At 37.3% G+C, this 19,896-nt stretch overlaps 1 protein-coding gene across 2 annotated transcripts; it reads right to left on the minus strand.

Annotated features, from left to right (window-relative positions):
* Positions 1-1,446: 1,446 nt before the first annotated feature.
* leng8 (leukocyte receptor cluster (LRC) member 8) lies at positions 1,447-18,739 on the minus strand. 2 transcript variants are annotated; one of them, XM_028822003.2, is made up of 15 exons: positions 18,459-18,738; positions 16,908-17,058; positions 16,105-16,239; positions 14,225-14,311; positions 12,781-13,273; positions 12,419-12,539; positions 12,137-12,322; positions 10,659-10,949; positions 10,340-10,465; positions 9,760-10,078; positions 9,442-9,543; positions 9,269-9,337; positions 9,051-9,180; positions 8,060-8,267; positions 1,447-4,704 (listed from the first exon to the last, which is right to left on the minus strand). In XM_028822003.2, exons 1-15 carry the CDS (start codon positions 18,497-18,499, stop codon positions 4,542-4,544), a joined length of 2,622 nt encoding a protein of 873 aa, XP_028677836.1. In that variant the 5' UTR covers positions 18,500-18,738; the 3' UTR covers positions 1,447-4,541. The 2 variants fall into 2 exon arrangements, with proteins under 2 accessions (XP_028677836.1, XP_028677837.1); XM_028822004.2 differs by lacking the exon at positions 14,225-14,311 and having other exon boundaries at positions 18,459-18,739.
* Positions 18,740-19,896: the final 1,157 nt, after the last annotated feature.

Below are 19,896 nucleotides of genomic sequence, written 5' to 3' on the forward strand. Positions count from 1 at the left end.
TTACCAACTTGTATTTAATTAATTTGTGACTTTACATTAGGATATATTACGTGAACAATGAAAAGTGTAACATTCGTATTGCTAATTTAAGCTTACAAAAACATCATTAACTTCTCCCATCATGCAGTGGGACGTTTGGTGAATCCTATGCTTTACCTAAACGGGCTCTGCTGTGCTTTAATTTATTGGTACAAGGCAACTCAATTTCAAAACATCAACAGGACCTAATTACGGGTTTTAATGCCGCTCTTCTGTATATTGAAGGACGTGACTGAATTGCTGAACAAACATGACCAATTGGCAGTTTAACTGGTAAAACTTGGCATATGGCTCCAACTACAGTAAAAGAAAGATATGCCAAGCAGCTGAAGCACACATTCTTGGGCAACTAAACTGTGCCTGACCTAATGAAGGAATGTAAGAAAATGGCCTCTACAAACTGCAGTATGTTGTCTTTCTTCAAAGAACATCTACTTCTGTTAGCCAATAGAAAACACATCAGCATACGACAGCAACAAATCTGCAATAATCACATTTTGCAATGGTCCATGTGAAATGTTGCAATTTTGTAAATAAATCAAAGAAATACATTTTAATTTTGCATTTATTCTTTGCATCTCTCAAGGTTAACAAAGAGAATCCAAGAGAACAAAAAGGGCAAGGGTAGGTGGGAATAAGCCACAAAAAAGCAGCATAAACGTGTCAAAACAAAAAGAAAACAAAAAAAAAGGAAAGGGTAGAATGGGAGCAAATAGTAAACAAAACATTACAATACAGTAAAATAAAAAAGTTGAACACGGCAATTAAAAAAAGTACATAATTTGGATCCCTTCTGTATTACAGATTTAAATGACAGGCACTCAACATGAGAAGGGGCATGGGGGGCATTAGACAGGGAGAGAAAAGAAGGATTATAGAAAGTAGAATGGAGGGAAAAGTTTAGCTGTCTAAAAGAACAGGAAGAGAAAAGAAGTGGTAGGTGAATGAGCAATAAGAAGATCAAAAATCAAACTTGTTCTGGCTTCACATGAAGCCATGCAGCACTATAGAATACACATTTACACAAAAGAGAACAGATGCAAAATAATCAGGTATGAACAGAAACAACTCCTTCAATATTGACGCCTTTTACCTGTGTGCGAATATTTCTAAAGGAGGAGTGGAGGAACAGATTACAAACTACAGTAGTTCGCTTTAGTGATAGAAACTCAAATGGATCTTACACCTGCACCTCCCCATTTCCCACTAGAAAATCTCTCCCCAACTACCCTCCCACACCACCAACCCAAACTTCAAGCCACATCTGAAAACTATAGTGGAATAACTCCTTCTTCGAGGTAGACAAACTTACGCTGTAGGCTTCTGCAGGACCAAGCTTGGTTACTTTTAGGGGATTAAAAAAATACAAAAAAAAAAAAACTGCATAGTCCTTCATTTTTATTTGACGACTCCTCTTTTATAGCAAGTCTCTTTCCAAAATGATCTTCCTAAAGTGATGACCGCCATTCTAAAGAAAGGAACTTCAATATTCTTTCTTCTTGACTGGCTTTGCTTGGCTGCTGCTTGATTAAAATGTTGTTGAACTGACCACAAAAATGGGAATGTGCTCAGATCACTGCTTTGCATTCTTTATGTTGATATTCATATTAATTTCCCCCTTGCCTTTGATCGATCCATTCAAATACTGAAAGACAAAAAGCTTGAGAACTAACCAAGTTAATTTGGTCATAAATATGAAACAAACATGGTGTTCACAAGACAGTAAACCAGCAAAACAAAACAAAAAAAAATATATATATATATACACAATATACATATACACAAAAAGGTATAAAAATTGCATATAAAAAGTGCACATTGTTCAATCATCAGAAAACGCTGATGTTCTGAACCATATCTGTATTCAGTGTAAGAAAATGATAACTTCAATGAATATCCTGTATTTATACTTTATAGCATACGTATAGATTCCTAAAAAATTTCAATATACAACACCCGTCGTATTGTTTTATATAAATATTACAAAAACACCCAGCTAAACCCACTAAACATGTGGATTGTACAATCGCTGCCAAGCTGCTGGCCCACAAGTGTTGCCTATTTCTCCAATCCAGCCCTTACTCTGTCATTCCATACACAAACAAGCACACACAGGGAAATTCAAGAAATTAAGGCAAAAATTTCACAACAGAAGTATATCAACACATAAACTATTCATGTATAAATGAGAAACACTAACAAATTATATAGACTTCCTTCTTTTTTAAAAAAAAAAAAAAAAAAAAAAAAAAAGCCTGATTCCATAAAACAGCCTCAAACCCCAATGGGACCCTAGTAGTAAGAGGCCTGTTATAAACTTGAAGACATCATCCCTTGTGCACATACCAACCGAGCTCCACAAATGCAATTCTTACAAACATGACAAAGACAACATGATCTTCATAAATGACGATGAACCTAGATAAGAATAGCCACCAAACAAAGCCACCACAAAATGCAAGGTAATGTGGTGAAGATACCGATTTACAGCAGGCAACAAAGCAGAATATCAAAGATGTCCAAACATGAGAATTGAGCTTTACGAAAGCTGGACCCATGTTTCCCCAAAATTAACTCAGCAACTATATTCAATCTGAACTTTTTAACTTTCTGCTTGGGGGGATTTAAAAGTATTTGGAAACCGACATTATGGCTAACAGGAATAAACACTTCACAGTTGATATGAAGTAAATGCTGTCCTAATGTCAAATTTTCCTTAAACAGAAAAAAAGGCAAAAAAAACAAAAAAAAAAAAACAACAATAAGTATGCAATCCAGACTTACCAATTATACCACTGCTTGAGGCTCAAAAATCTAAACTGCTAACTTTATATAAAAAAAAAAAAAAACACACACACACACACACAAGATCCATTGGACAAACTACTGTGAAAGAGACTCAGAGTTATTTGTGGAGCATGCCAGCACACCATTTTAACTGCCTAAACAATCACACAAAGCTCACACACAAACAATTTGGCACCTTCACATTTAAAAACACATGATGAACTTAACACTAATTACACAGTGAAAATGTGGAGTAAAATCTAATGGCTGGGATCTGAATTAAAAAAAAATATATATATATATTACTAGCTATCATTTTCCCTTTTTAAGCTGCTATGAAGAGCCGTAACACTTGAGCTGGAAGAGAAAAACTAGGACGGCAGTTTCCGATGAATCTCACATAACTGGAGTGCCTTGTGTCTTCTAATCAGATCTTCCTTACAGCATGCCTCTTGTATCTTCCAATCAGATCTTCCTCACATCAATAGAGTATTTTTAGTTGGTGGCAGGAAAAAAGGTTGTTCGGCAACATCTTCACCTCTCCTTTCCCAAAACTGCTTTCACCTGATGGACCAGATCTTTGAACTCCATGAGAAAGATGGTCTTTGAAGAAAGACCTCACTACTCAGTCCAGCAATGCAAATGGTTCACTGCACATTGCTACAAGCATACTATATGGAGCAAAGACAGAGTAGTATACCATTTTGTCTAGGCGAATACTACATGCATCTTCCTCTCTATAGTTTATGTGGACCTGAGAACTGGTTGAGGTCAGATGAGCTTTTTCGGTGGTTTTAAGAAATACTGACTCTCTGCGGGGGAAAAAAAAAAAAAAAAAAACGAAAAAACCAAACAAAAAAAAAAACACCTGACATAAATCGGCCCACATGGCGGTTAAAAAAGGATGTTTATATACCACTTTGAATTGTCCTAATTGATCTCTTGATTTCATTTTCTACTGCACAGAAGCTCAAAACTGCAGTAGGTTTAAAGTGAACTTGGCTAAGTGCAGCTACTTTAAGGCTCTCTTGTAATCAGTCCAGAATAAAATGCCATCCTTTTCCAGCCAATTTATAAAACAGGACAGCCAAGTCTCTCTCCATGTTCAAATTTCTCCTATAGTTGAATACTTAGTGCAAGGGACCACAAGCATCATTCAATTACTATAAAATCATTCATAAATATTTAAAAAAAGATGGCCCAAGGAGTGGCCGCTGATCTGCTCTGGACTGAATGAAGGGCTGGCTTCTTACAAGTGGGCAGGTAACATATGCTACCAACTCCAAAGCCTTCTTTTATGAAAATGATAATCGACTGGCAGCTTTACTGTTCAGTTTCTGTGCACGATAATTATGCAAAGCTCCTCTTTGGGCAACAATGTCCATATTGTACTACCAGAAAATCCCATATCTTCTGGCGACAACACAAGCCTTTTAGTCTCTTCCCTTTAATCTGCTTGTAGCACTCTTCAAGAAGACCAAACAATGACTACTGATCATATCCAGGGGAGGGGCTCCAACTATTGGGAGTATCAGAAGACCGACCTCTCGTAGAACCCTTCTCCTTTTCATGGTACAGTGTAAACCTTTAGTGGAACCATCCATCAAATCTGGGTACAGCCATTTTGCCAATATCCACAGCATGAACATTGGCAGACACTTTCCTCTGGTTAAATATTTCTGCTAATGAGGCAGAATAGAATATGTGCTGAAACATCAAAAGTTGGCCAGTACAGAAACACTGAGTTTGCAGTCTATTTTGGAGGGATCATTCCCGAGATAAGAGATGGAAAGACCGTTGAGGAAAGCCAGGCAATCCTCTTGCGTCTGAAAGGCCAGCTCTGACTGGATGTACTCGATGGGAACCGCTGGACGAAAACTAAAAATTGAAGGACAATGAGAAATAAAAATTAAAGCAAAAGAAATAAAAGCTTGTACATATCTTAGGCATACAAGTTAAAACATTATAGAAGAAATATAATATCATACAAACAAGTTTAACATCTATTCATCTAAAAATGTACCTGAAAACATACAAACCTGATTATGTAAATCCGCACCTTGAGGGACCAAAAAAACACTACACAACAAATAAGGAGTGAAACATTCTAAAACCTGCTCAGTAAGATTCAGGGTCGCTGGGGACTATTCCATACAACAATAAACTCAGTTTAGCTGGGGTTCTACTCTATTCCAGGGTCCACCTAAAATACTTAATCCCTATACAAGGCAAATTTAGAAGTGCCCATTAGTTTGTATGGAGGATGTTGGAGGAAAGCTGGAGTACACCGAATAAAACCTGTACCCACCATGGGAGAAAATACAAGTTCTACAAAGAATGACACTGAGCAGGGTTCATAACCAAAACTCTGGATCCATGAGGCAGAAGCAATTATCTACCTTGTAACTGTGCTGAACAGGATTAAAAAAAACATTCACAGAACAGCAAGATGATGCTCACAATACCAACTATGGCTGGTACAGCACTTAAATAGACCAGTTATTACTACTGGTTACTGTTTTTCTTGCTTACAAACCTAAAACAAATGTAGGTAAGGGAGAAGAAAACATAAAAGGGAAGTACATATAACAATCTTATTACCAGAACTGTTAATGCTACAAGAAATTATACAGTTACCTTTTACTTTAAAATGCTTTCACTGGGAGGACTGACCATTTACAAGCTTGCATAAAATGTACATTTTTGGCAAAATTAGTACCCTCATGTTTTAGTGTTCAAGAGTTCCTTTCAGATTTTTTAAAAACAAGATTCTGCATGACTGCTTTAGCAGAGGCATATGCTAGTGTCTGCAGTGTGTTCTAAGTTTGAAAATCAACTAGGGGGCTCCGCCCCCTGCTCGCTTCGCTCGCCAACCCCTGGTGTTGGGAATGACAAAGAGCGTGATGTATGAATGAGATATGGAATAGTGTGACGGTGTAGATCAAGGGTTCCCAAAGTGGTCGATATTGACCCCCTGGGGTCGATTTGAACTTTCTAGGGGTCGATAGTTTCAATGAAAAAATTTGGGGGTCAACGACAGCAAAAATAGACCCCCTTACTACTGCTATTTGTTTGTTACTTCAAAATATGTATGATTCCAATAGGTACCTAATTAAGAAGTAAAATCATTTAAAAAAAACACATTACATACCAAATTTGCGAACGAAAAGGTAAAATGTGTCATTAAAAGAGTCACACGTAAGAATGCATGAAAATACACGTAGCACAAACATGTCTGTTCATTGTCTTATCGAACATATCAAAGCAAGTGCGGATATGAAAAACCATTGCATGTAATTAGGGGGTCGACGATTTTAAAAGTTTTTGGTAAAGGGGTCTGCGGCTGAAAAAAGTTTGGGAACCCTTGGTGTAGATGATGCAAATAGAAAGCAAACAATAAAGTGTGTGGCACAGTGTAAAGGTTTATTTGAAAATTTCTTTGTACACGCCGTTTAAGTGTAAAAGGTAATTCCAGCTCAGAACTTGTAAGGTCATTTAAGATGGTTATTGTTGTGATCAGAGTCAAGTCTGTCAGAGCTTAGAAAGAGTTGTGTCTTTCCAGGAAGTAATGGAATGACTTGGGTATTTATGTTTTCCACATTAATATTTTTTTGGACATAATATAGTGTGTTGTGTTAAAAGGGGCATTTGGTCTAATGAGATTGCTGTTCCAAATCTCTCTGTAACTAAGTCGTCGCAGATAAAGGCTTGAGGAATTGTAATAATATGTGGCTGAAGTCCATCTGTATTGGTGAGTGTACCATCTCTCACTTGTAATAAGCAATTGTTATGATCTGGTTCTGGACATCGTATCTTTTTTACTAACTGTATCTTTTGAAAGCAATGCCAATTGTCTGCGTATTTTAAGGTGCACTGAACAATAGCTGAGTGCATGGCATCTGGAAGAATAGCTAATCACTGTCTAAAATCTCCTCCTCATAAAAGTACCTTTCCTCCAAATCGAATATTATTATTCATAAACGTTTGTTCATGCCATTGAACATTCATCAATAAACAACATTTTTTCAAGACGGATGTCACGTGCAGTGCCACCGTTAATGTTCATAGTGGATTCCGATTTGTAGGATCTAATGAAGTTGATAAAGATTTCACTTTCAGGTACATCGTCAGTTATAAGCTTCTGTAGATATTCAGTATATGAATGTAAAGAAGGCAGTCTAATTTGACCCTTTTGACAACAACGTGTAAATGTATAACTTGTATTGCCAGTTGTTTCTTCAGGGAAGTGAACTGAATGACAATGATTGCAAATGACATTCATTAATCCGAATGAATTTTCCTGGTGTACGTTTTGCTTGTGCCGTTTGAGAGGCGCGTTGTTGCATGTGTAGTATTTGGGACGTGTTGTTTTGGAGCTGTAATCGATTTGCCTGTGCTGTGTGAGAAGCCCGTTGTAGCCTTCGCTGCCATTAACGTATGTCTGAGACGGGAGGTGTTTCGTTTTGAATCCGTGCCTGTTGCGATGCAGCACTTTGATTGATAGTTTGCGTCATGTGGATCTAGGATGTAGATTTGTGCATATTAAATGAAATATTGTAGGATCTAATGCAGTTCATAAAGTTTTTACTTTTAGGTACATCGTTAGTTAGAAGCTTTAGTTGAGCTTTGCGTTTTTGGAGTCGAGTCATTTTTTCTTTTAGAAATATGGATAAGTAATACGGAGTATTGCACTCACTGTTAATATGGAGCCTTTTTTTGCGGTTGAACGGTTAATAGTGCCTTATTGTAAGGAGATCCACCTATGCTGCATAGCCGTCTATTTTGTTTGCGCCTGCGCAGTACGTCTTTTTGCAGCTACGGCCCATTGCCGGATGTGCCTGCGTCCATCATCCGGTTTAGCATTCTCGGTTAGTAATATGGATTAGCTTAACACTATTAACATTTGTGTAGCTTATGTTAAACCTTGACCAGTGCTATAAAAAAGAAAGACTAACAAGACACGCCCAGGTATAACAATCCAACTAAAAGAAATGCACAAGCAAAACAAATATCCAAAAACATTTGATGTCCTCTACTGAATACTTCTTGTATTAAACAATGCATTAAATGAATAGACTCGACCACGTTTATGCTGAGAGAATGGTAACCAGTAGAAACAACATAGCAAAGCATTAGGCACAGCGTTATGGCTCCTCAAAATACACAATGAATTTGTACCTTAACCTGTAACCAACTTAAAATTGCTATTAACCTCCCTCTCCCATATACATACGCTTTGATGATCGCTTTTAGAGCCAACTTTCTTTCTCGCTCCACAAACTTGTCAATGAGGTAGGCTCCCATCCGAGGAGCTGTACGGTAAAGACAGAAAAATTTGTGGTAGTTTCCCAGAGCCCACGCTGTACGAAGCGCTAATGCATGAGATACACATGGATCAGTCTTCATTTCTCGAGTCAGGTAGGCTAGCTCAGTAGTTATGTCTGTAAATATATATAAAAATTAATAAAAAGACCGGAAAACCATTACATACAAAATGAAGAGTCCAACACTAACAAAATGAACAATTGGTACTAATATGGAAATTAAGTTATGCAAAGGAGGTTCAAGAAGTTAAAAATTTGATTTGAAAGCAATCACAAACTAAGAAACATTAATGTATCTGATGTACATTAGGAGCCTATTAAAAATGTTAGTTGCAGGATACCACTGGCATGGGGTAGTCCTGGGTCCCTCAGCTGGTTATACTTCTTACAGGTAGTGAAAATGCACACTTAAGCATACTAACATCTATTATAAAGCTTTCCATGGTAGACTGGCTTGTTGAAATTTTCCTGAAGGATAATAACAAAAGTAAACACTATTTGTATTTTCTTGTCTAACTACACAGACACCAAACACACTTGTACTGTATACCCTTAATAGACCACATTTGCCTGGAGCCATTAGTTGCGTGTCACTTGCTTGAATGAGTGAAAGACAACATTGATACCTCTGATTAATACTGTGTGACAAAGTATAGCTTTTTACCATTCAGGCACTCTCCTGGAATAATACTTTGTTCTTGAATAATTCCACTAATAAGCAGCAAAGGAACATAACTAAATCTGACATTTGTTAACCATAAACAAGATAAAGAAAACTATTAAAGCAAAATTGTACAATTGTACATATTCAAATATTAGGACTCATTTGGTGGATGATCTATATCTGAACACACTGACTGCCTTGTGAAATACAAACACTGGAATTTTAGATAGTATTACCTCCAGAATTTTTGGTGAAGATGTAGTACAGGATTCTGTAGGCAGTGAATTCTCCCACATTGCCAGACAGAGACTCACCATAAAGGGCTTTTAACTGTGTCTGGCACTGGTTAAACTCCTCATGATCACCCTATAACCAAACAAAACCAGATTTTTCCATTAACCCACTACAATAAACCATTAAAAAACAAGCATATTAATAAAAAAAAAAAAAATACCTTTTCCAAAGCAATCCTGGCATGTGTCTCATAAACCTCTACTGTGAACTCAGTGCGAATACCTTGAACCTGTCACAAACAAAAACAGGAAATCTTGTGAAGTTCTCATTTATACCAATAACATATGTGAAAATGTACATTCAAGAACTATACATGTTAAAAGTTATAGATACCGTCAGATCTTGTCTAATTGACTTCATCTGTTCGCAAGCAAAGGCATAATCCTGATTGGTCTTCCAATGACTTTTTACAGCCAGCAGTGATTTTTTAAGTACCTAAAAAGGTGCAACATATTCAAATATGTTATTTCTACCCCAAGCAACTCAAATATTCTGGACATACTATGCTACTTGGAAAACTTGACAGTTGGTTATGTTCTCATTTTACTTAACTTATGGAATTTTTTTTTTTTTAATTGTTTTTACTGTAAACTTTAGTGCTAATGGAATTCTTTTATCTTTTTCCAGATTTTAAGTGTACGATTAACTTACAACAACAGGTCGAACAGTTGAGGGATCAGGAGCACAAGTAAGCCTCAAATAGTGCTTGGTAATTTCTTGACTGGTACCAACAATCTTGAAATCTTCCCAATCTAGGCCATCACCACATGTCGTAGAGCTATGGTTATCAAATGAATTGATCTGAAGAACAAGGGGCTCTGTCCGCAATTTCTTTCCACTTGGGCCTGTTTGAAACCTAGCAGCACGATTCTGCTTTTTGAACTCTCTCTCAGGGTCCTCAAAGTCAAGTCCCGCACAACCACCTTTTCTTCGGCCACGCTTCTGTGCTGTGCCAGAATCATCTGCATTCCTACACCATTAAAAAAAAAAGGACACCTCTTAAATTTTAAATGCCACTCTTCTTGAAAAGAACCACGTTAAATTAGAATTCAATGCAAGAATGAAAATACAAAAACTCAGAAAAAGGTTGGAACCTTCAAAAATAAAAAAAACTAGCACTATTGTAACTGTAAATACTGGTTTAGTAACTATTTGAACAATTTAATAACTTATTTTAGGAAATGAAATCAATTCAGAAAAAAAAAAATTCAGATAATATTGGCACTCCTACCTCCTTCCTCGATTTCCTCTACCACCTCGTCCTCTTCCTCCACGGCCTCTGTCTCCTTTTTGATTTCTCCGTACAAGTGGTCGGGCATCACTTGAAAGACTGCTATCAGACTGTGACCCAGAGTCACTGAAGAGAAAGCATATCAGTTTTGTAAAATGAACATTTTAAATTGTTTAATAATGCATAATCATATGGCATTACCACTTAACTTGCTGATTTAACTTGACACCAATTATTAATTTAAAGCACTTGGGTCATTTTAGTGCTAATCTGAACAAATTATGTATTAAAAATTTAAGGCACAAAAAGCAAATTTTACCTTCGCCTGTGATGTTGCCGCCGGTGGGGTGAAGAGGAGCGAGATCGGGAGCGACTACTACTTGAAGAGGTACTCTGGTCTTTGGTAAAAACATTCCTGTAGTGACCCAGCTTATGAGGACTGAAGGAGGAGTGGGAGGAATTGGTTGAAGAGCCCCCTCCCCTGGTCCTGCCGGTCATGGTCACTCTCCCAGATAAACCTCCACTTGCAGTACTGCCAAGTCTACCACTGGTCTGGCTTATTGATTCAGAGACTCTGTGTGACACAGTTTCCCATCTGTTCTTTTTCAACCTAAAAAGTTTAAAGGCAAGATGAAATTTCTAGGGGCTACTGAAAAACCTATAATAAACAAAGTGAACTTATGCAGAAATGTCTAAAAGTAGATTATATAATGTAAACATTCAATGACCACATTTATGGGCTGAGCACATTTTAATAAACTTGTCCAACGAGCATATTTCAAGTGTATCGTTTTGCTACAACATATGTATCCCGTGCAACAAATGAAACTAACAAAAAACATTTTCAGGTTTACTAAATTTGTTAACAAATTTATAGTGCATAACACCACAAAACATTAAGTGAAACAAAAAAAAAAAAAAAAGCCAAATAATTACTGACAGACCGAGTACGCTATAAGTATTAAGAATAACTGCACAACATTGAACCCCTTTTTATCCACAAAAAGAGACAAATGAAGTTACAGGTCCTGCTCCACAATACATGTGGCAATAAATGTTTTTTGGCTGCATAAATAATCTGGCGCACACACACACACACAAAAGCAGCCAAAGGGTCTTTGGGCTATTACTCCTTCCGACTGGAGAGCATATATGCTTTTTCTGTACACGCTGCAATATATTATAGCTTCAAATGTGTGTTTACATGCCATTAGGCTGAGGAAAAATACAAGTTTCCCTGTGGTACATTTCACAAGAATGTCTTACAAATTGGGAGCTCTCACTGGGACAACTTGTTGAAAACCTGAAGTCACTAAATGAAAATCTATAAATAGTCCATATACACACACACACATATAAATATATTATATAAATATATTATATAATATATATATATATATATATATATATATATATATATATATATATACACACACAAAACACGTTAAAATTTTATTTGGAACAAAGTCATTCAAGCCTAACTGACCTAGCTACGTGTGTGTGAGCAAAACAAAGTACCAGGATATTCACAAGAGGAAACTACGATATCTATATGGTAAAAATCTAAGAATGTTGCCAGAAAAGCATTACTTAGAATATCAACATTATGGGGATTCCAAGAATGTAAAAAGCAACTTCAGCAGTACATGAAGAAACATGAAAAGAGCTGCCACACACAAACTCTGCTGTAAACAAACCTGAAACTTAAGTGTCATTTGTACCTTGAGGAGGGCACGGAATATGAGATAGACAGAGAGAGAGAGGATACAACAACCTCTGACAATTTGAACTTCTTACTCTGGCAAAGGTTCTCTGCTCCAATCAATAGTATAGGCTGAGCCATCCTGCAACCTCCCCTGCAAGACTTCCTTCAGAACCTTTTCTGTGCGATCCTTATCCTCTTCAGACTCGCAAGCAGTAAAACAACGCTGAACATATTCTTTCATGGCTTGTGGCCAGTCTTCTGGCTTTGCTGTTGTCACGCTATATTAGAAACGAAACCAAAGCTTCAACCATTGTATACATGTATTTTACTCACAAATATTTCATACAAAGAGATATGAGCTCTAATTTACATACTTGTTCTGAGACGGTGAAGTGGCCATTGCATTATTTTGCTCAGACGAGGCAAACGACTGATTTGTTAGCACATATGGACGTTTCTGAATGTTGAACTTCACTCCACCAGCTCCTGGGGCCTCTGTAAAACATTTGTGGGGTTACGAATGTGTGAATGTATGTAACCATATTAAAAAAAGGACAATGAGAGAAGAAGAAAAAAAAAAAATACTGAACTTCAGAATCCTTTTTAAAAAAATAATAGTGGTAACATAATAGTGCATGATTACCTCCAACTCTACACTAAAAATGTAAATATAATTCAATATGTACAGTAATCACCAACTTCTCTGAATTATTGACTTAAAAATCAAGTAACTCACGCTTCATTCTATGCCAGAGCTGCTGCCCCCCTTTATTCTTTTTGCTGGAAACATCTGAAAATGGATTTTGCTGCTGATGGGGAAATTGCTGGTTGCCTCCAGAATTCTGATAACCAGAATTTGAGTTCTGGTTATATGCAAGATGCTGGTTGGAGTTCTGTGATGCAGAATTTGAGTTTTGATAATGATGCTGTCCTGAGTTGCCAGGTCCACTCCCCTGATTACTGTTGCTGTATTCATGAGAACCTGTGCCTGTATTCTGGTATCCTTGCTGGGAGCCGGCAGCAGAATTCTGGTAACTCTGGTACTGAACTGAACCAGGCTGAGAACTGTGGTAAGACAGATGACCTAGTGCATTTTGAGAATGATGCTGGGATAAGTCATTTTGCCCCACAGATCCTGAATGTTGATTAGGAGTAGCAGGCTGTGGAGTTGTTGGGGTAGTTGGCTGTGACTGAGACTGGAAAGACTCATCCATTGGTGGCAAAGGAGGCTGTCGTCAACAACCAAAACACAAAAAGAAGAAGAAAAAAAAAGACACTAAACAACACTTCATCATCCTGAAAAGAAGTCTACCTCAAAAGTAAAAACTCATTACAAGAGTAATACAATGTAACACACAGTAATCCGAGTAACTGATATATACTTTTTTTAATATTTAAAAAAAGACACTAAACAACACTTCATCATCCTGAAAAGAAGTCTACCTCAAAAGTAAAAACTCATTACAAGAGTAATACAATGTAACACACAGTAATCCGAGTAACTGATATATACTTTTTTTAATATTTAAAGGGTCTCACAATAATCATTGCAGAATTATCTAGCTTAGGTTGAAATCACATCTTTTTAGCAAAAAACTGATCGATCAAAGGAATAGTCAATCCAAAAATATTTCAAAAGTTCAAAATACATGCATTTTTTTCTCTTAAAGATTGTTAAATACCCCCAGAAAATAAAGCTGCCAACAGACTGGAAGTCCCTTCAAACAAGAATGTAGTTTTGAACTGAAAACTCGCCTCCCTCCTCATTCAATGATCAAGAATTCTGTCTTCAATTCAAAAGCAAAACCCCATATAAAACTGATTACTCTGGTAAAATGCAATCTTTTTAACAATTTTTTGGCAAAAAATGAATGCATTTTGCACATTTTTAGTATAAGACTGGATGACTTGACATGGATTATGTATCAAGAGTAATGGTGATATTTTTCCCCATGGACAGGTCATGCCCCTCCCACTTCCATTCTGCATTAAAACAGGAGAATAAAACTTTCCTTGGCCATCACTACAAACTACACGGGGCAACATATGAAATATATATATTTTTGGTAAGCCATTAACAATATTTGTAGTTATATCAGAAATATGCCCAAAATTCAAACCCAGAAACATTAAAAACCTGAGTTAGCTGAAATAATGCCAAATAGTTTTTATGTCAATACCTGTCCAGTGGGTGTGGTAGGGGTTGCTTGTGATCCATATGTCGCAGACACTGCATACTGACCCTGCTGTGGGTAACCACTAGCATACTGGCATTGGGGGGAAAAAGAAGATAGATTTAGGTTTCAAAGAAAAACGCTAAAATTATCTGAAGAAGAAAAAAAATGCATATTATATATTATACACACACAGTGCATGTGGAAAGTATTCACAGCACATCACTTTTTCCACATTTTGTTATGTTACAGCCTTATTCCAAAATGGATTAAATTCATTTTTTCCTCAGAATTCTACACACAACACCCCATAATGACAATGTGAAAAAAGTTTGAGGTTTTTGCAAATTTATTAAAAATAAAAAAATTGAGAAATCCCATGTACACAAGTATTCACAGCCTTTGCTCAATACTTTGTCGAAGCACCTTTGGCAGCAATTACAGCCTCACGTCTTTTTGAATATGATGCCACAAGTTTGGCACACCTACCCTTGGCCAGTTTCGCCCATTCCTCTTTGCAGCACCTCTCAAGCTCCATCAGGTTGGATAGGAAGCGTCGGTGCACAGCCATTTTAAGATCTCTCCAGAGATGTTCAATCAGATTCAAGTCTGGGCTCTGGCTGGGCCACTCAAGGACATTCACAGAGTTGTCCTGAAGCCACTCCTTTGATATCTTGGCTGTGTGCTTAGGGTAGTTGTCCTGCTGAAAGATGAACCGTCGCCCCAGTCTGAGTTCAACAGCGCTCTGGAGCAGGTTTTCATCCAGGATGTTTCTGTACATTGCTGCAGTCATCTTTCCCTTTATCCTGACTAGTCTCCCAGTCCCAGACGCTGAAAAACATCCCCACAGCATGATGCTGCCACCACCTTGCTTCACTGTAGGGATGGTATTGGCCTGGTGATGAACGGTGCCTGGTTTCCTCCAAACGTGACGCCAGGCATTCACACCTAAGAGTTCAATCTTTGTCTCATCAGACCAGAGAATTTTCTTTCTCATGGTCTGAGAGTCCTTCAGGTGCCTTTTGGCAAACTCCAGGCGGGCTGCCATGTGCCTTTTACTAAGGAGTGGCTTCCATCTGGCCACTCTACCATACAGGCCTGATTGGTGGACTGCTGCAGAGATGGTTGTCCTTCTGGAAGGTTCTCCTCTCTCCACAGAGGACCTCTGGAGCCCTGACAGAGTGACCATCGGGTTCTTGGTCACTTCCCTGACTAAAGCCCTTCTCCCCTGATCACTCAGTTTAGATGGCCGGCCAGCTCTAGGAAGAGTCCTGGTGGTTTCGAACTTCTTCCACTTACGGATGATGGAGGCCACTGTGCTCATTGGGACCTTCAAAGCAGCAGAAATTTTTCTGTAACTTTCCCCAGATTTGTGCCTCGAGACAATCCTGTCTCGGAGGTCTACAGACAATTCCTTTGACTTCATGCTTGGTTTGTGCTCTGACATGAACTGTCAACTGTGGGACATTATATAGACAGGTGTGTGCCTTTCCAAATCATGTCCAATCAACTGAATTTACCACAGGTGGACTCCAATTAAGCTGCAGAAACATCAAGGATGATCAGGGGAAACAGGATGCACCTCAGCTCAATTTTGAGCTTCATGGCAAAGGCTGTGAATACTTATGTACATGTGCTTTCTCAATTTTTTTTATTTTTAATAAATTTGCAAAAATCTCAAGTAAACTTTTTTCACGTTGTCATTATGGGGTGTTGTGTGTAGAATTCGGAGGAAAAAAATGAATTTAATCCATTTTGGAATAAGGTTGTAACATAACAAAATGTGGAAAAAGTGATGCGCTGTGAATACTTTCCGGATGCACTGTACATACATCACTTTAAAAGATGTAACCCACTGTCCCTAAACAAGTTAAATTTCAGCTTACTGCAGGCATCTGGTAATAATAGTTGTAGGAGTAGGCATATCCACTGTACTGCTGCTGCTGTTGCTGGTACCACTGGAAATATTGCTGTTGCTGTAAGGCTACTGAATCCCCAGCAGCAGCAGAATACTGCTGGCCCTGTCGATTTAAAATATACTGGTTTAGCAAGCAACCATGGCATCAAAGCAGAATACCCTGAACTTTAAAATATGCACTCTCAAACGACTAATGCTTATACCAAGACAGCTACCCCAAAGGCTTGCTTCTCCCCCTATTAAAATATGTGAACGTCATAATGCAAAAACTGTTAGTTGCGCAGATCAAATAAGTACCGGTTCCATCTATCAGTAAATGGAAAGACAGTATTTCCAAGATTAAGTCACGATTCAAATGGACATAAATTTATCAATTTTCTTTTGCTCAGTCAGACTTGTGGGCCTCTGGGATGTCAGTGACCTGCACGTTTTATTAATATAATTTTACTCTATTCCCAAATCTCTGGAACAAGGTGGTTTCAAATTTACACATGATTTTTTTTTTTTAATTTTATTGAACTTTTCCTATTTCTGAAATCAAATAAAAAAAAATGATAAAAAAATTAAATGAATGAAATGAGGCTTATAAAAACGGATCTAATCACCTTAATCCATACAATACACTAATTCAAAGTGGTCTATGATTGCAAGTTCAATATACAGTACTGCTTACAGTACTACAATGATACAGTACATTTCATTCATTAGACATAACCCACATACACCCAACCAAGTGTTCAAACTATGGATATAAACATTTTACATTACTACCTGTGCCTGACTCTGCCCCACTGCAACATTTTTGGCAGAAGTATTGGTGTTCTTGCTGATGGAAGCTAAAGCCTGACGAGCTTTCTCCCATTCTGGATTTTCATGGACTGTAGTATCAGACCCAGAACCTCCACCACTATACTGCTGAGACCTACATTAAGTAATATAATAAGCAATGAAAAAATTAATTCAAAGACAAAGAAAAAAAATCTTGGTAAACAAATAGCAAGAAGTGTGACAATAAATGAAAACTGAAACATCAAAACAGTATTGGCTTGAAGAAAAACATTTAAACACAAACCTTATGAAGCTGGACTATATATTCTAAGCCAAACTGTATCCATTTTCTTAAAGCTCACTTAACTTAATAACCGCAACCATCAGCAAACGATCATCACTTTATCCCCAGGTAATAAAGTACATTAAAAATATGCAGAATGCTGTAAAATGTCTACCCTTTAAATTTTATCTCCAAATATACAGACCTCGGCGATTTACCGAGAAGATTATAATGCACTTAACATGGGGTGGAACTTGCCGTTCAAAATGTGATGACAGACAGGAAAAAACTCATACAAATACGCACAACACCACAAAAGACCATTTTACAGATATTTCAGGTAATCTGCAAGTGACTAGTGTTCAGGAAGTACCTTTTGCGGGCACTAAAAAGGTACAGGAAAGGGTAGAACGTCGAAAAAAATCTTCACAAAGGAAATAGCATTACAGCCGGAATCTGAACCCTGAACTACAAGGTGCGGGAGCCGACGGGTCCAGGCGTTCGTATTAAAATCACGCTTTTACAGTTCACAAGAGGAAATCGCCCAATTTCCCAAATTTGAATGGCGCATTAGATACAAGATACGCTACGCTGAACGGGTAAACCAAGCAATAAAAAAGTCAATAATTAGGAAATACAGTCTCTCTAAAATTTCATTGAACAGGTTTGATAAATATGTTTTTGTACTAATTTCTAGCTCTAACGTCACGTCCTGGCTTAAAGGAAAACAGATACCGTACACCCAAAGAATCTACTTGAATAGCCGAGAATCGTTACCTTGCTATGGGTACTTGGATAATTTATAAGGATGCCCAGAAACCTGACCAAAAACTGCAATTCTGCAGAAAAGGTTTATAAAAAAAATAAGTCTTAGCAACTCTCCGCAGGAAATTAACACGATCGCAGCCATTCTTCGCATTGACTACAGCACGGGTATAACTCGATAATCGAAAATCTTTGTCACACAACTCCTAAATAAGAATTTGACTGGAGTTTATTTGGTACGAGACTGATATGCGTTTACGACGAAATGCCTATACAAAACAACTAAATATTTTCTTTTACAACGCATTGAAGTTATGTTCTACTCACAATCCGGAAGACGGTCAATGCTAAAGAATCAACGACATTATGACATTAACTAGCCTCGTTAACACTTACAGATATTAACTACTTAACTCTATAAATGCTAGAATAAAAATAGGTTACCATTAATAAGGTTAATAAGTTACCAATTTACAACATGAAAAATGAGGATGATAAATACTCACCAACTAGCAAGCTGGCTTTGCTGAGTCGTGTTGGCGGCCATTTTCTCTCTCTCTTACACGGCTGCGCCACTCCTCAAAGTGGAAACTTCACTTCCCACAATATTCAATTTCTGAAATCCTATTATCCTATATTATTCGTGTCTTAATTCCTAATTTACTTCTACGGGGGGAAAAAAAATGGAAATGAAAAAGAAGTAATATTGTTTGTCGACCGAAACACTAGACCGGCGACATTGAGACGAAAACTCAACATGGGCGTCGAACTGTGAAAATGGAAGCCCGCCTTGAAGGCGCTACGTTATTGATAAATGGTCGTGTAAATTACTGACTTCGTGAAGGTTCGCAAATATTATTGGCTTTCGTTAACGTCAATCACATCAGGAACCATCGCGAGAAATCAAAGTTCGTTTTCAATTGGTTGTTGATCGCGTCACCTAACCGTTCATCGGGGAAGAGGATGAAAGTAGTGCGCGTGCGCGTTCTATGTTTCCTTGGTTCATTACCGTATACAGGGGTATTTATATTACCATCGTTATAACATATTTTAATTTAAAGGACCAATGTAGTATATTAAAATAGTGAAACTGTTACATTTTAACAATATCCGCAAAACAGTGCAAAAAATCCTGTCAATGTTGAAAGTGTTACATTTTTGTTTATAGTCCGTCCGAAACAAAGTAGAATTATATAATCATGCAGCGTGTCTTAGGCAAATCATTTAGTCGACGAAAAACTGACTTAATTTTCCTGCCATAGCAATACCTCATTGAATCTACAAATACTTTGCAAAACGTTTCACTTTTTATTGTAGTTTTTTGTTCTATGAAGTAATCACATTAATAAAACGTTAAGTGTCTATGTGCCTGTACGTGTGTCCGTCCGGTTGCTGTGTCTCTTTCCTTCCAACAGATGGCGCATCACAAACAATTTTAGTAATAAAATGTAGTAATCATTTACTATTTGGTAGTAAAATGCATTTGTCATTGTAATAAATGGAGCATCACAAACATTAACAGTTATTTTAACGAATCCCGTACCAAATGGTGTATAACACGGGAACATATGGTCACCTGGAAAAATACAAAGGAAGAAACTTGATTTAAAAATAAATCAATCAATCAGTAAATACATCTTTAGTATAATTAAATAAATAAATAAATCTATACCATAAATAAATACATAAGTAGAATAAATGAATAAATACGATTTATTTATTTATTTACATCAAACATGTATTAACTGATTTATTTCCAGATTTCTTCATCTCTATGTTAATGAGGTGAGCAGCCCTAACTTTTTTTTAAAGCACTATTGGTCAGGGGGACAAACCAGGCAGAAACGACAGTAACCGATAGAGTTGTGCAATAGTAACCGTTCTGGAGTAGTTATCTACACTTTTCTCTAGTCAAGAAATGGAAGTGGCTGAGTACCTTGAACA

This window comes from Erpetoichthys calabaricus, chromosome 16 (genome assembly GCF_900747795.2).
Source record: "Erpetoichthys calabaricus chromosome 16, fErpCal1.3, whole genome shotgun sequence".
In the NCBI taxonomy this organism is placed as follows: domain Eukaryota; kingdom Metazoa; phylum Chordata; class Cladistia; order Polypteriformes; family Polypteridae; genus Erpetoichthys; species Erpetoichthys calabaricus.